At 43.8% G+C, this 16,901-nt stretch overlaps 2 protein-coding genes across 2 annotated transcripts; both read left to right on the top strand.

The window, feature by feature from the left end:
• The first annotated feature begins 3,716 nt into the window (after positions 1-3,716).
• On the top strand, positions 3,717-5,797 carry foxq1b (forkhead box Q1b). The gene has a single exon (XM_037113583.1). The coding sequence runs from the start codon at positions 4,339-4,341 to the stop codon at positions 5,233-5,235; it is 897 nt and encodes a 298-aa protein (XP_036969478.1). The 5' UTR covers positions 3,717-4,338; the 3' UTR covers positions 5,236-5,797.
• Positions 5,798-10,854: 5,057 nt separating this feature from the next.
• foxf2b (forkhead box F2b) lies at positions 10,855-15,178 on the top strand. Its single transcript, XM_037113476.1, has 2 exons — positions 10,855-12,323; positions 14,211-15,178. Exons 1-2 carry the CDS (start codon positions 11,348-11,350, stop codon positions 14,381-14,383), a joined length of 1,149 nt encoding a protein of 382 aa, XP_036969371.1. The 5' UTR covers positions 10,855-11,347; the 3' UTR covers positions 14,384-15,178.
• The last annotated feature ends 1,723 nt before the right edge of the window (positions 15,179-16,901 follow it).

Genomic DNA, 16,901 nt, shown 5'->3' with positions numbered 1-16,901 from the left:
AGGATAAAAACTGAAAACAGGTGTGCTGCCTTTCACACCAAATCACTGCGACACAGGTGTGTGTAGCCGTCTTGGCAGAGTACCTGAAATCAAATACGGCCTCATCTCAGCTGTGCAAAGAAAAAAAATACACACAGGCACACCTACCACCAGGCTGGTGGTGTAAAATCCTCTCGGAGTGTTGTACGGTGGCGGTGATAATGATAGCAGGCACGCCGCTGCTTTCCGCAGCTCTGGTTTTAGGCTCACAGCGGTTGGCCGACTGAGTTTCAACAAAAACATTTTGGTTTCAACTCTCCAGCTGTTGCAGCAAAGTCCCAGTGAGAGGAGGAAGCAGTTTCCAAATTCTAAATTTGATCATGTCTGATGACCTTCTCGGACATCCTTACTCCCAACACGACCGACACTACAAAGTTTGGAACAGACCAGACTCCAGACTTTATCATGTGTCTGTGTTTGGTTTTGAAGTGAAAACATGTCCAAGACCAGCAGTGATTCACTTTTAATTTAAAGAGAAACAACGGAATTGTAAAAGATATAATATGTAACTTTTCCTCTTTAATTTTCCCTCTGTAATTTTTCTTAAGATATAGGTACTTTTCATTTGGTCACCAGCTGCTATAACATCTGAGGAAACATCAGATGATCCATCAGACAATGAGGAAGTAATTGGAAAGTGATGAAACTTAACATAACTAAAACTTTACATGCCCCTTTTGCAAACCTTTCTACCTGAGTCACAACCAGCCCATTATATATTACAACCAACAAGACTGCCGAACTCAGTTGAGTCATGCTAGTGGATATATTTAGTGCCACCTGGGGACATTTTCATTTTCCGGGAAGTCAGACCATCTCCAGTCGTGATTATGGTGAACAAAACAGGTATTCTAAGCCAAATCAAAATGTTGTTCTAATCTGACAAGAGAGAAATAGAAGATTCAACCCAAATAAACATAAAGTTGCATCATTATGAAGCAGTTTGAACTTATCTGTGGTTTTGTAGAAAGGTGCTTTCAAAGGTACTTTGCCAACATTTGTTCAGATAGATTTTCATTAGCAATGGTTGTTGTTTAACAATGACGACATCGACTCAACTACCTCACAACACCATTAAAACCACTTCTACTTCTAAGTTTACTGACCGGCAAAGCAGTAGTGACCTGTATTTCTGCTGCCACTAAAAGTCTTCAGAATGAAGGTGGTCGAGGTGATGGGCGATTAACTGTGACACCATCATCTTCTCTCTCCAACCAACAGTTATCAGGATAATCTTCCCCTTTAGCTAAATTTGATTGCCCTGCACTACAAAACACACATCAGTTCCATTTCCACACCAACATCAGAGATGAACAGTGACAACACACAGATTAACTTTAACTTTTTTTTTTTTTTTTTTAAAAAAGGAGCAGTCATCTGCCCTCTTTTTAACATGGCTGGAAAAACAGACACAGACTTGTGCATGTACATGTAATTAACCTACTTACCCTTGGAACTCTGCTGCTTTCACACACTCACTCACACAAACAGCTCTGGGTACTGTGAGATCTTTAATCATGCCTGTCATGTACACCCAGAGTTATAATTAGGGGGTAAAATTTAAAAATGTGAAACCACAAGCGGCTCAGGATGCCAAACATAGATTGATATCTCAGGAACAGACTCGTAGGCAGCAGTTAGGTTAAAGTGACCTTATGTTATATCCTCTGGTATCATTACGGAATTCTTATGCTCGCAGTCGTCTTTCATGTGGATGATGTTCAGTATGATTCCTAAAATGTATTACAGGATCACTATAAATCTTTTCATGAGCAGTGTGTAGGCGCACACGCACGAGTTGAACTTCCAGTAAGTTGTTCAGTTCTCAGCAAAGTCCGAGCAGGTGAGACGGAGGAGTGTCGGCGGAGAAGACATTTTAATGATTATTACTGGCCTGAGGCCCAGCTCATAACTCATGTTAACTCTCCTCTGCGTCTTCATCTGGCTGAAAGGCGTTGACAGGAGAAGAGTTAGTGGGACAAACAGACATTTGGTTTACAGGCGACAGGAATGCATGTTTACTCAACAACCTGTTAGGGTAAACGTCCACCGTAAGAGAAGAACAGAATGAAATTTTAAATCATTGCGTATTGTGTTTTCAATGTTGTGTTTCCATTAGTGTGCGGTCAGCTGAAAATAAGAACCAAACGCTGGTTGAAAGAGGGCCTTTTCTCACTTCATGTGCTTTTAGTGGCCACCATATTTGCACCTATATAGTCTGCAACCTCACTGCTACATGCTGGTCTTTAAAGTGGTAGCTTACACTGTAGTTTCATTACCTTTTTCAGCTAATGTGTTGTATCACCTATCATATTAATGCCATCCATGCATGGTATATTGTTAGTTAAGGCTGACCAGTAGCAGCAAGCCTCATTCAGCCAGAATGTTTACTCCCTTAAAGCCACATTGTGTAGAATTTTTCACGTGCTGGTATCATTTTTTCAAATGATTCTGACTTCATACACTTTAGTCTGAGGATAAGTAACAGAAAGTACAGTGAAATAAATACAATCCTTGCATGGGTTTCATAAATTGCAGTCACCTGCGCTGCTGCCTGTCATTTTTTATACGACCACCAGGAGGCCCAAGTTTGGAAATGATCACATTTTAGATACCTGAGCAGTTTTTCAATATTAGTTTTCACTTAATTGGTTTAATGTGAGTGTCATGAGTAACATGTTGCTCTATAAAAAACATTTAGAAATGTTATTCAGCGATGTGGAGGCTCTGATTATTGTTTTAATTTCTTTATTTAGGCAGAAGGTTAGAGTAGAAGCTTTCGGTATCACCAGGAAAATAACAACCAGCCTCTACTGCGAATTTGAGGAATTCTATTTAATACCTCAAAATCTCTTCATCCAGCCATGGCAATCATTAAACAGTATGAGATGTGGACTGACCTCAGTTAAACTAAGGTGTCCACAGTGGTATGGCCCTGCTGTACTTCTTTGTACAAAGTATAAATGCCACTGTTCCCACATATGAAACAAGAAACAAGAAAAACTGAGACAAAACAAAAGAAATCCTGAATATAGTCTAACTTTGAGCCTAGAAAATGAGTTGTGCTATACAGTATAATACAGTGGTGTTGTGTTTAGGATCATCAAGATTGTCTCCTACATTCATCAGTGAGACATTTACAAACGCTATGACAGACAGACAGACTGTCTCCCTCTCGCCGCTCATTTGCATCACCGTTTCACACGCAGACTGAATCGCCTGTTTTCCACTCAGGCTTCTGTGTTTCTTTGCATGCAGGTGCACTGGTCCTCTGAACTCTACCTGACTACTCCGGCAATCTTTGTCTTACTCTTTTTTTTTCTTTTTTGTTTGTATAGCCTACATATATTGTCTCAACCCTCTTGCTGAACCTGACATCTTAGATAGTGGATCGTTCATTGTGCGCCCGCGTTACTTCCACGTTCCACCGGCTGAAGGAACAGGTTGAAGTGAACGGCAGCAGCAGCAGCAGCAGCAGCAGCAGCAGCACTGTCTGCTTTTCCTTTTCTATCCTGTTCTGTCAGTTTGTTTCTGACTAATTTTATCTCATCATCGAACTTTTCAGACCCGTTGAGAGCTTTGCGTTTGTGCGTAAATTGCGTATTTTCCCTACGGAACAACCTGAAAACTGTTGTCTCCATCACCTGAGAGGATTTTTTGGGTTTTTTTTTTTGTTTTTTTGTTTGTTTTTTTTTATAAAAGGCGAGTCAAGAGAGAAAAATATTTAAAATCTGAACCAAGACTGCTGATTTAAGTTGTGAATAAGCTGTCCTGAAGTCCCGACAGATACATTATTTGATACAATTTTTTTTCCAACTAATCTTCCAACAACAAAGCGCAAAACTGTGTAGACAAACAGATGATGATGGTGTGTTTCTCATCATGTGTGTTATAAAGGCAGCTGCACTGTACAGCAATTATTTGTCATGCCTTCCCTCTCTCGCCTCACTCCCTCACTGTTTTTCCTGCACTGGCGTGCCACGGTAGCGCCCAATTGTAAACATACATATATTATATCCCTCAATCGCTTCAATGGATTCGGGCTGGAAACCCCGCCTGTGGGCCGTCCCTTGCCGAGGCATTATATTATAGCAAGACAAGCGTGTCTCCGGAGACAGATCAGTGCTCTGCTGCTCCACACTGAGGCTCAGGGTGCCTCCAGCGCTTCAGACGAGTCTTTACAACACAAACACTCAGAGACATTTGCTGTCAGGACTGCTGCACCTGCTCCGCTGCTCAGCTGAGACTGTAACGGAGGAGACACTTGAGGCAGGCGATCGCTCTTCTTTTGTGAGGAAGATGAAACTTGAAGTGTTCTCTGCGCACCACTTCGCGCAAAAGCCGCTGGAGTTGTGCATGGACGCGGAGGTGGGAGTCCCGTCTCCTCTATCCGGGGACGAGCTGGGGTCGGACGGGGACTGCGTGGCCAACAGCCCGGCACCTGTCACCCAGAGCGGCGACGGCAGCAAGGGGAAGCCGTACACCCGCAGACCCAAGCCCCCTTACTCCTACATCGCGCTCATCGCCATGGCCATCCGGGAGTCCAGCAGCGGTCGCCTCACTCTGGCAGAGATCAACGACTACCTGATGAAGAAGTTCCCATTTTTCCGCGGCAGCTACACCGGCTGGAGGAACTCGGTGCGCCACAACCTGTCACTCAACGACTGCTTCCTCAAAGTGCTGCGGGACCCGTCCAGGCCCTGGGGCAAGGACAACTACTGGATGCTCAACCCGCAGAGCGAGTACACCTTCGCTGACGGGGTGTTCCGCCGCAGGAGGAAGCGCATCGCCAAGAGGTCCCCCAAGGAGCAGGAGAGCCCGGACATCCTGAGCGAGGACACCCGCCTCCCCGCCCCGGAGGAGAGGGTGGGGGCCAAGTTCTCCAGCTCCTTCGCCATCGACAGCATCCTCAGCACACCCTTCAAACGGAGGGAGGACAGTCACATTGACGCAGACACCCACGGCCCACGGCTCTACTGGCCCCCAGGGGCCCACATACTGCCGTACGCGCTCAGCTATCCGGCGCAGCACACGTACCTGTCAGAGGCGCAGTACAGCGGCACGGAGCCCGGCAGGGACGCACTCTCATACCTCCAGCACGCAGCAGCGGGCATGACCGCACCTGAGGCCGCTCTGCACTCGCTCAAGGTGCCCAGCAAGACGCGCGGGTTCCATATAGACTCTCTGCTGTCATAGAGCCCGCCGGGCTGCCGTCAGGCGCGTGTGTTCTGACCCATGATGTGCACTTTTGTGGGCGCTCTTAGCTTTCAGTGCTTTTAACTGTTTCATCCTGACTGCTGTGAGTCATTTACAGTGAAAAAAAACAAAAACAAAACAAAACGAAACGAAAACAAACATGGCGTCTTGTTAATATAAATCTAACTGTGTGGTCATCGCAGGACATTCCACTGTGTATGTGTGTGTATATGTGTGTGCGTGCGTGCGCGTGTGCTTGAGTTGTTTAGAGAGAGACGCATTCACGGTTCATTGGTCATTTCTACTGTATGACGGCAACCAAAGCGCCACGTTGAAACATAAAACTATTCATCTATTTATATTTTCATGTTTTGTACGACCTGCTGTATAAAATATTGTTGTAAATATGTAAAACGTATTGACTGAGCTGCGATGAGGAGTCACGTGGCTGCACTAGAAAACGCATGGAAATGTTGTTGTTATTTTTTTTCTTCCTGAGATTGATTCATGCATGCCTGGTATTTTTTATGAATAAAGAGAAGAGAAAAAAAAACGTGAGACAATGGGACCCTGACGTTCACTGACTGTTTTTCATTACGCAGACATGAAAGAGGGATGAGAGGCAGGTGTACCGATCAGAGGGGGGCGGGACTGTTACACCTGTTCACCCCGAGAGCAGAGGAGAAAGAGGAGGAGGACAGTGTTGCTCTCATAATCTACTCAAAATGAACACCGCAAAATTTAAAGTCAAAGCAATGACATGACACAAATGAAAGCCTTTGGGCTCCTCTTACACTCACACTCAATATTTTATGAAAATACAGTCTATCAGTATTTAAGTGGCAGCGATTTAAATGAAAAGAAGAAAGTCTACTGGTGCCATGCGATCGAAGCAACAACCACAACACAAAAACTAAGTAACAGTTCAACAATAAAGATTAAAAAAAAATAAAAAATAAAAAACAGTTATTTATTTTGATTATGTTTTGTTGTGATTTATTGTTCTCTCTACTCAAGCAAATGGAGTCAAAAGACGCCAAAGAAATCCTGCTGCAGTGGTGAAATATTCATCAGACGCAAAACACACCGTCACGCTCATGATATCACATCTGAAGGGAATCATTTTCTCTCAGGGGTCACAAATAAAAACTGCTATCCTATCGCCATGTTATATATTAATACTTTTCACAGACGTTTCTTTGATATTAATAATTGTACTTGTTCTAGGTTTGATCTAAATACAAAGATCATGTAAAACACGCCAGATAATGTTACTAAAAATCTATGTAAATTATTTGGCGCAAGCATTTGGTTATCAGTGCGCGCAAACGATATCAAAAAGTCATAATAATTGGAAGAAAATATAAGAATAATCCTCCAGTGTGAAATATGTCGATTTGTTTGTCATTATTTCGGCCTGTTGTGCGCACACAAACGCACACAAACGCACACACACACACACACACACACACACACACACACACACACACACACACACACACACACACACACACACACACACACCATATAGCTACAGCGACAGGCAGCTGTTTACTGTCGGTGTCAGTTGCTCTCCGCGGTCCTGAAACAGACCCCAGACTCATCAGCTGCTGCTCCACCGACCAGTCACCGCCGGTGTGAACCCTCAAACTTCTGATTCTCAGGAAATAATTCGTAGGAATTAAAAACACAGACAATATATTGAGACAGTTTCCATCAAACGAGTGTTCGCTCCTTTCGGTTTTTAATAAAATGTCAGTGAGATCGTGTTGTTTGGTTTTTTGTTTTTTTTTTAACCCAGTAGAAATGTTTAGTTTTTGTAAAATATCACTTAATTCGTGTTATTTTCTTGTATCAGACTCACTCAGTTCCAATAAGCCTTGTATATTTATTTAATGTGAACTCTTTTATATAAAATTCCCAATATAAATCTCAGTATGAGAGTTTTAATCAATCGTTTGTCGTTTAGATAACACACTGATTTGTATCAAATGCAAACGAGAATAACAACACCACGAAGTGACACGTCACCGTCAAGACTGTAACCTGCTCTCTTACATTAAGATTCCACAGGACTACAGAAGCTTTTGACTTCTGCACATTAATGGATTCTTATTCTTACTTTAAATATTCAGAATAACAACAGCGTTTGTCAAAAAGACAAAATTTGAGACTTGATTTTAAACCTGATGCTGGAGGTTTGGACCTGATCTCTTCCGAGGAGTCCAGACGAGTCTCACGTCTCCAAACTACATTTTTTTGTTGCCCCAGTCTTGTGAATATTTCACCAGGATTTGATGACGCCATTTCAACAGCTCCGCGCTGAGAACAGGCCTGTGTTCCGCCGCTCGGAAGCCCCCGCTGATCATTACGCAGGAGTGTCTGCGGGCAGACGCAGGGCGCGCTGTGCAGTCTGACAGGTGACAGGTGAGCCTCGCTCCTGTTTTCAGGGACAATGCTGCAACCTGCAGGTGAAACCCCGGAACAGCATACCTGTCCGCGGCGCCGTCACGTGTCTCCACACCTCTCAGCATCCCCCGCGTTGCGGCACCCTTGCTGTCGTGACGCACATCCGTCACTTGTGTAAACAAGCGCGTCTCTGCGTTACACTCGCTGTCTGCGTCGTGCTGCTGCCTGAGTGAGGAGGACCTCGGGCCTGTTGCAGAGCCGAGAGCCTCCGAACAAGGCCTGCTGTGTTATGAAACCAAACGTCAAGGCAGGCACAATGTTAGGAAGTCCAAACAGTCTGTCACTCCGGCAAGCTGAACCGCTCCTGACCTCCCAGAGCCCCGGAGAGCAGGCAGAGCTGCCGGCAGCGCCGCAGGAAGCACAGGCGGAGGAAGACAGGCTGGAGCAGCCGAGAGAATATCAGAGTGCCGCTAGAAAATCACCTCAATCAGTGATTCGTAAAAAAAGCGTAAAAAATGTTATGTAAGCCCAAAATATTATGTTTGTATTTTCTTTGGGAGAAAACTTCTTTCTACATTTTTTTTGTTGGTGGTTATTTTCAGTGAGACATTTCTGATCATCAGGATTCTGCTCATGTAACTGACCTCAGTTAGATACAGTGTAACCAGGGCCGTAGCCCGGGGTTTAGAAACACCGAGGTCACCCATCCATCCAGAACATTTACAGTCAATCAATCAATCAATCAATCAATCAATCAATCAATCAATCAATCAATCAATCAATCAATCAATCAATTCACAACAAAACTCTTTGCATGTCACTTTCCAAATCGAGCAGGTCTGAACCACACTGCGTCATTATTATTATTATTATTATTATTATTATTATTATTATTATTATTATTATTACTATTATTACAGAGACTCAACATTTCCACCGTGAGCAAGCACTTTCAACAGAGTCCTCGGAGCAGAACCTTCCAAATGTATTTCTCTGCATTTTTGGAGGACCAATAATCGATTAGAAGATAAACAAATTCGTCAAATGTTGATTTAAATTATTTACACATGGATATCACTTGACAGTAAGCATCATTAATACATGGTAAATGTATAGTTAATTAGATTAAGTCATTTCACCGTTCAGAGACCATGAAACATTTATTCAGCAGCTGTAAAGGTTAAAACAACAGCAGTTACAGCTAATATTTGTTCATACAACATTCATTAATAATCAGTTCATAAAGCATTGAATTGCTTGTTAACAATCAAATAACTATTAACTCAAGTTTAAGTCACTTTAACTTTAATTATACAAGCGTTTGTTTTAATGATGTGACAGATGTTATAAAGTGTAACTAAATGTAAGAAATGAAAATGTAAAAAATATTGAGGAGGTCATTTTAATTCGAAAGGAGCTGACAGAGGTTACCTGAGGTCAGACACATTCCCTCAGAATCTTTTCTACCTACATTTTATAGTGGAATAAAAAAAAAAAAACCACAACTCAGCCTAAACATGAAAACAAACAGGCGGCCTTATTATGCCGGCAGTGGGCTCACATCGGCCTCCAAGTCCTCTATCCAAAACACCTCTGAATAGCTTTCGTGGTGGCCGTCGCTGACCGCCTTCATATTTCCAAAAAGGCTAAATTGGGAGCTCATATAATCTCGGTGCGTAAAAGCAGCCGGAGCGCCCTCCGTCTTCAAAGCGCTCCCAGAACAAAGATCCCCTCCGCGGGCCAACGCATCCTGATCTCGGCGGGGGTCATAAGTTTTGATGTCGCAGGAAATTTCTGGGGCCGTTAAGATCCTCCACAGTGCGCTGTGTGTCACGGTGGAAAAATGATTTTATCCGCACATCCTTTGTTGTGCAGAGTGCAAAAAAGGTTATTGTTGCTGCGTGGTTATTGTTTGGAAAATCCTCCGGGCTATATCTAAACTTAAGAGGCCTGTGTCGGCCAACACGTGCACGGACGCAGATTTCTAGTTTGAAAAATGTCATTTTAAATCTGGGAACTACAGTCAGCTTGTTCTGCAGAGTCTTAAGTGATAGTTATGTTTGTTTTTTTCCTCTTCAAATTGCATCGTGTGCCCGTGGAAATACATTTAATTTTACCTGAATTTAAACGGGAATATGCATGACCAGAAATTAACAGAGAAATCATGACACAATCCAAAAGCTCTCAGTTCGGCGACAGCCACAGAGCTTGATGCTTTTTGCCCTTCAAAGCGCAACGTTCTCCGCTCCGACGCAGCACGGATGTTGATATTACCTTTATGGGATATATAACTCCATCATGTTGGACAAATCTGTGTGTGATGTCTCCATAGGGGAGGAAACTGTCGACGCCCGCTCGCCTAATTTCGCTTTTCTCTCTCTAATGAACGTGGGGCCCATGGGACCGGCTCTGGCCCGGGGCGGTAAGCTGACACTGGCGCGCTGTGTGTGGTATCCAGGGCCGGGCTTGATGGAAAAAGCCTGCTTCCACTCATGTCAAAGTCATTTACTCAGAGCAACCCCCCGCTTACACACGCACGGTAAAGACCACCACCTCTCCATCTCTCACACTCCGCGCCCCAGCCCGGCACCGCGACAGTTTGTTTTTGTTATCCTCTGGACCAGTTTGGGAGGAAATTATGAGCAAAATAACACAAATAACACACGACGGTGCGTTTTTATTGCTCCACAGCGATGCGTTTGGGTTTTTTTTTTTTTTATCTGCCGAAGATATTACGCAGGCCCGGGTGAATTATTTGAGCATCGTGGTTTTAGATTGCGAGCTGGACTTTTACGCACATATTGTGCTGGTTTATGCGTGTCAGGAAAATGTATGATTTGTGGCACATCGGCGCTTCGTACATGCAGGACCAGAAGGGGGGGGGCTCGCTTTTAAACTTGTGCGTCTGGCGTGTGGCGCTGTTGATTGGGATGTCTGGGGGAGGTTTGATAGATGGCTTAATTGCGTGTAGTCCCGAACTTGGAGTGAGGGGGTGGGAGGGGAAGAACGAAGACGAGGAGAGAATGAGGCTTTAACGCTGCTGAGAACGGTGAGTGGACTTGGGCCAGATCTGGCGAGCGGGGGCTGGAGGGAGGGGTGGGGGAGGGGGAGGGGGAGGGGGGGCTATTCGTCACTGATTTCAGGCAGATTTGCAGGCGCAGAGTGCGGATGAGGAGAAGGGGTGGAGGGGGGGCTCTCGCAGAGGGAAGAAAGATTTATGAAATTATAGGTGGTCGGGCTTTGTTTGGCTGGACTTGCGCGCAATAAGTCGAGGGGTTTTCGCGTTTCCTCCACTTGAGGGACTATTAAGGCGGTCGATGGCCACCCGGCGCGCCACAGAGCACCACTTAGCTGTGACACCCACTGGAGCCTCTGTGTCGAGCTGAAGCCCTGGACACACAGTCTCCACTGGATAACCAGCTCCCCCCACTCTCTCTTCCTCTTCCTCTCTCTGTCAGCGCGTACCCGCCGTGCGTTCTGCATGCGTCAAGGGAGCACCGTGCGTAACGGGAGAGTCGTGCGTAACTGGAGACAGATTTCACTCCATTTTGCGCTGGGATTCTGAGGACCACTGGCGGTGTAACGGTCACATGCAGGGACACTGACCGCGGGATCCCGATACTTTTCCCTCGTGAAACGTCTCTCGGCTCGTCTTTTCTCCCTCCCTCTCTTCAGTCTACGCCAGTCGTACGTCAGAGCTGACATGACGACCGAGACCCCTCAGCAGCAGCTGGACCCTCCGCCTCCTCTGAGATCCAGCCCGGCGTCCGGCGTCCTGCACCCCGCCATGCTGAGCCCACAAGCCGCCACGGAAAGTTCGTCCACCGCCATTAAAGGGAAGAAGACGAGCTCCGGTTTACGGCGACCGGAAAAGCCTCCTTACTCCTACATCGCTCTCATCGTTATGGCAATTCAGAGCTCTCCCACCAAACGACTGACACTCAGTGAGATCTACCAGTTCCTCCAGGCTCGCTTCCCATTCTTCAGGGGCTCATATCAGGGCTGGAAGAACTCCGTGCGGCATAATCTGTCGCTGAACGAGTGCTTCATCAAGCTGCCCAAAGGGCTGGGCCGGCCGGGGAAAGGCCACTACTGGACCATCGATCCGGGCAGCGAGTTCATGTTCGAGGAGGGCTCGTTTCGTCGCAGACCTCGAGGCTTCAGAAGGAAATGTCAAGCCCTGAAGCCCATGTACCGGATGATGAACGGCATCGGCTTCGGCACCTCCATCCTCCCGCAGAGTTTTGACTTTCAAGCTCCATCCGCCACTCTCGCCTGTCACAGCAACAGCTACAACTTGGACATGATGAGTAATTCAATGGCCGGGGGTTACGACGGGCTGAGCGGCGGCCACCACGTCCCCCATATGTCCCCGAGCCCCGGCTCCACGTACATGGCGAGCTGTCCCGTGCCGCCGAACGGGGAGTACGGACCGGACAGCAGCAGCAGCCCCGTGCCGTCCTCTCCGGCCATGGCCAGCGCGCTGGACGGCCACTCCCCGTACGCCAGTACATCCGCACACTGGGCGTCCACCGGCGGCTCTCCCTACATCAAACAGCAGCCTCTCGCTTCCAGCAGCCCCGCATCGTCTGGTTTACACTCCGGCATGTCGCCTTACTCCCTGGAGCAGAGCTATCTCCACCAGAACGGCAGAGAGAGCCACAGCAGCGACTTATCAGGTACCACAGACTCACCGGTGGCTCACACTGAGGATGATGGACTCCGATTAATATCTGCGGCGATTACTGCAAAAACAAGCTCACATAAACACGTAATATTAAACCCTTGCAGCCTGTCAGACAGTGCGGTGCTGAGTTTGTATCTGCAGCTGAGGCCTGCGACCCATTCCAAATATTCAATTATGAGGAGATGTTTTTTATAAATATAACTTGTATTTAACCCCGAGACTGTCGTGCTTTTTTTGAGAGGCGCAATAATGTCAAATTAGAGTTTAAATATTCATGCAAGGCGAGTAATAAAAAAATGTACTCATCATTTAGTAATATGCATTTGAATTATTTGGTTAAAGCGGAATTCTCCTTCATTATTTCCAGCAAAGCGTTTAAGATCAACAGTCGTGGATGCCAACATGATTTAACAACTGTCGAAGTCTTTTTATTATTATTATTATTATTATTATTATTGATAAATAAAGTTAGATTGAATGTTTTTTTGGAATAATAAAAGCCACCCAGCGCCATGTAGCGGCCTGGTTTGTTGCAGGAAAAATAACTTTAGTTTGTTTTTTTTTTTAAATGCTTTAAAATAAATAGATACAATTCTACAAGTTGCGAGTGTGTCTGTTTAATCCACAGTCTGCGCTATTTTCTGTGTTCCCACCTGTGCAAGTCCCCACAGGACACTTTCTCCAATAATCAAATAGAGGAAAATTCTATTTTTTGTGATCACCTTCGTAAATCAGCTCCGCGGTTCACGCTCATTTCCTTTAACACAACACACCGAGGCTTTACTAAAGTCTGGGGATCCCACCGAGGCGAGTAAACCCATGCTGGAGCCCGACAGGGTCCCAGAGGTTAACCAAACAAAGACTGTGCAGGTCGGACCACACCGGCGGAGGATTTTCAACCAACCGCGTTCACCCGCAAGAGACGGAAGGCCTCGTTAAACTTTACGCAGCGTCGTAATTGAGGGTAAACGTGTCGGACCGCGCGGTGCGGGGTCGGTGCCTGCGCTGTCAGTCAGGGAGGATCGTGTGCAGGGCGGCGAGCTGTGGCCCGGAGGATAAAGCCTGCTGTCTCCCCCCTGAAAAACAGTCACATCTGGAGTCCTTATGACCTTGAAGCCGCAGCCTGCTCATTTATGTTTCTCTCTCTGGAAAGAGAGGCTCGTTTACAGACAGGATGACGGTCACTGAGTCTGATTTAAAGACGTTTGCAAGTTTGACGCCCTCCAGGGGAATTTTATTACTTCTGTTACTGGTTATTAATCGAAATAAGAAACATCAAATTGATTTTTTTTTAAATAGCTAAAGGAAGGTGAGGTAACTTTTAAAATACAAATTAAGGGGGATTTTTTTTTTGCGCAATCATCTTGAAGAAGGTGTAGAAGGCAAATGTCCAAAAATATTCTTATTTATTAAATTGTTTTTACTTATGTGAAGAAAAACAATAATTTATGTGAATTTAAATGTATACAGATGTGAGATAGTTGCTTGAAACTTAATATTTTTAAATAAATTCTGATAATGTCAGTAAAACAAGGCCTTGTCCGTCCTCTGCTGTTCAGTTTGTAGATTTTAATACCTATTTGACAAAATCTAGGCGACTTTTACAGTCTCACTTTTCTATTAACAGTCCACATTTGATTTTAGAGCCAAAGTTAGTGCACCTCTTATTCTATTCTGGATTTAAATTTGAAGACATGTGCATGAGAAAACATTAATTTCCGGTCGCAGCAAACGTCATTTACCTCACACAGATTATAACAATCAATGCATCAGACGCTCAAACCAGAAACAAGCTGCTGTCAGTAAAGCACTCTGCATATTGACGTGTTGACCTCTTGGCTTCCGTGTGTCTGACCTCTCCTCTCCGTGTCCTCCGCAGTGGGGATCCCTCGCTATCAGAGCCACTCCTCGGTGTGCGACAGGAAAGACTTCGTGTTGAACTTTAACGGCATCTCCTCCTTCCACCCCTCGGCCGGCGGATCCTACTATCACCACCATCACCACCACCACCCCCAGAGCGTGTGTCAGGACATCAAGCCGTGCGTGATGTGAGCGCTCACCTCACTAAGGACCCAGAGAGACACTGCAAGTCCGTCACACGACAGAACAAACAAAGAAGACTCGTAAGAAATACAGCAACAACAACAAAAAAATTGAAAAAAAAAAAAAAAAAGTTGTTTTTTTTTCTTCTCCTTATTTTTGACTTTTTGGAGGATTCGTGCCGGGATGTATCGCGGTGTCACGTGCTGGCCTCCTCCGTGCAGCCACAGGACTGGTGAATCTATGCATCGAAGGGAAATGAATGAAGAACCCCCACAGAGGCCTTTAACAGAAACCACTTCGCCTATATGAACCCTGACAAGCGTTCTCTTCTTCAAAAGAAGTCTCAGAAACACGACTTTCTAATGCGTTTGCTCCTGTAACACGTGCAAACTAATTATATTCTATGTAACTATGTTCTATCCTATTAGAGTAACTACCCACACGGCGCTTTAGGCTAACATGAACTGCAAACAAACCCTTGCACTTATTGTATAACCCTTTGCCAACTATTTTTTTTGTCTTGTAAAGGTTTCAATAAAGCTGATATATATTTTAGGCTACATCCTCAAAGACTTCCATCTTTCAGTTCATGCAGAAAACGTGTTGAATTCGCTTTAGTGGGAGGTGAGAATATAGCAGAGTAAGAACACATCGAGTGTTGCTTCCTGGCCTTTCACAGACTCACAGACACGGTTCACAGTGATGGAAAGTAGCATTAAAGTACATTGACTCCATTTAAGATACTTGTATTTTAATGAGTGTTTCCACCTTCTGCTGCATTACACTCGCTCTCATTTATTTGGCAGCTGGAGTTGATTTGCAGAAAAGTATTTAAAATGAAAGATTAAAATTCTTCTCATTAACATATCAGTTATAAAGATATAATACAAAATACTTGATTATGCAGCATCATGAGTACTTTACTTTGGACAAAATATGTTTTCTGTTAATAATTCATTGATGCAGGATACAGGACTTTTACTTAATATCATGCATTTTTCATATTAATATATATATAAAACACCGCATATATATATAGAATATATATATAGGATATATATATATATATATATATATATATATATATATATATATATATATATATATATATATATATATATATATTCTGCAATTCATACACACAAAAAAAATGTATCCAGTATCAGCTGAGTTCTAGTTTGCAGTGTCATCCTTGGGTTTTGGAAAGCTTACACAGATGTGGGCTTTGAGGTCAATAAAAATTTTAAAAAAGAGGAATTTCACATTATTTTAGTACCATAACTGTTCACAAAATGGTCAAAAAGGAAGCTTAAATATACACAAAGGCCAGAAAGTGTAATGAAAACCTAAAAAGAAAAAAAAAGACAACTGCAAACATTATTCAGAAAAGCCATTAAATCAGTTTTGATGTTCTAAGGTGTTACCTGAGACAGCTGATAATGGGATCATTTGTTTTTATTTAATAGTTTTACTACTTTTACTTGAGTCGAACTTCTGACGCTGATGCTCAGGTTTTGAATAAGTAATATTCTCTCAAATTAATGACGATCAGTGACACAGGGGCGTATACGTTATGACAACCTGTGCAACATACATCTGCCTCAGACATGGCTGCTTTAAATCTTATTCCTCAGTTACAGAAACATATTTCCGTTCAGTGTTTCAGAGTGATTTAAATGTCAAATTTCCATTGTAACCCTGATAGTTTCTGTTTTAGTGTGCTGCTGTGATTATGATCGGGGTGTTACAGTGGTGGGGGAAATATTCAGATCCTTTACTGAAGTATATAAGAATAAAGCTCCAATTCTCTGTGCTGTTACTCCAGATACAACTCATACACTTTATCTTTCCATATTAAAAGTTCAGAACTATTATAAGCACTTATACTTAGAGGACACAATGTTAATGAGTAATCATTACAGCAGAATTGCCCCTGTGATTATACATAATATGTTTATATATATATATATATATATATATATATATATATATATATATATATATATATATATATATATATATATATATATATATATATATATATATTTACTGATATATTATCATGTAATTTTGTATATGGACAAAGTTGAGTTGTTTGGCAAAGTCATTACAGCTGCAGATTTGCAAATCAGTTTAAAATAGAAATCCTCAGGTAAAGTGCATGTGCTTGCAGTCCCTTAGTAAATGTACTCAGTTGCTTTCCTCGACTGATTACTGGAACAACACTGGCTGATCACTAAAGCACCAACAGTTGCACGCTGGTGATATGAGGTGTGAGGATCATGACGTACATGACCTTTAAAAGTCAGTTTACAAGTGAAAGGATTTTTGGAATCAAGAGGTGATTTCTTCTGAATTTTAATCACTCTTAGTTTGAATCGTTCCACACTCTGCCTGTTCTGCAGCCACCTCCGGCCCGTGTAACACAGCTGAAAGTCTTTTGCATCCTCGGGCTGCTCCTTTCCATGTGGACATCCAGGCTGCCAACATCTGAAGAGGCCATGTAAACAAAATGAAACGACAGGGC

The sequence above is a fragment of the Acanthopagrus latus genome, chromosome 11, assembly GCF_904848185.1.
Source record: "Acanthopagrus latus isolate v.2019 chromosome 11, fAcaLat1.1, whole genome shotgun sequence".
In the NCBI taxonomy this organism is placed as follows: domain Eukaryota; kingdom Metazoa; phylum Chordata; class Actinopteri; order Spariformes; family Sparidae; genus Acanthopagrus; species Acanthopagrus latus.
This window is presented reverse-complemented; position numbering and strand designations above follow the sequence as displayed.

Bases quoted from the DNA above. Each gene is read 5' to 3' on its own strand.
- foxq1b (XM_037113583.1), top strand. From the start codon at position 4,339: ATGAAACTTGAAGTGTTCTCTGCGCACCACTTCGCGCAAAAGCCGCTG.
- foxf2b (XM_037113476.1), top strand. From the start codon at position 11,348: ATGACGACCGAGACCCCTCAGCAGCAGCTGGACCCTCCGCCTCCTCTG. The intron at 12,324-14,210 runs GTACCACAGACT...TGTCCTCCGCAG, and splicing joins CCACAGCAGCGACTTATCAG to TGGGGATCCCTCGCTATCAG.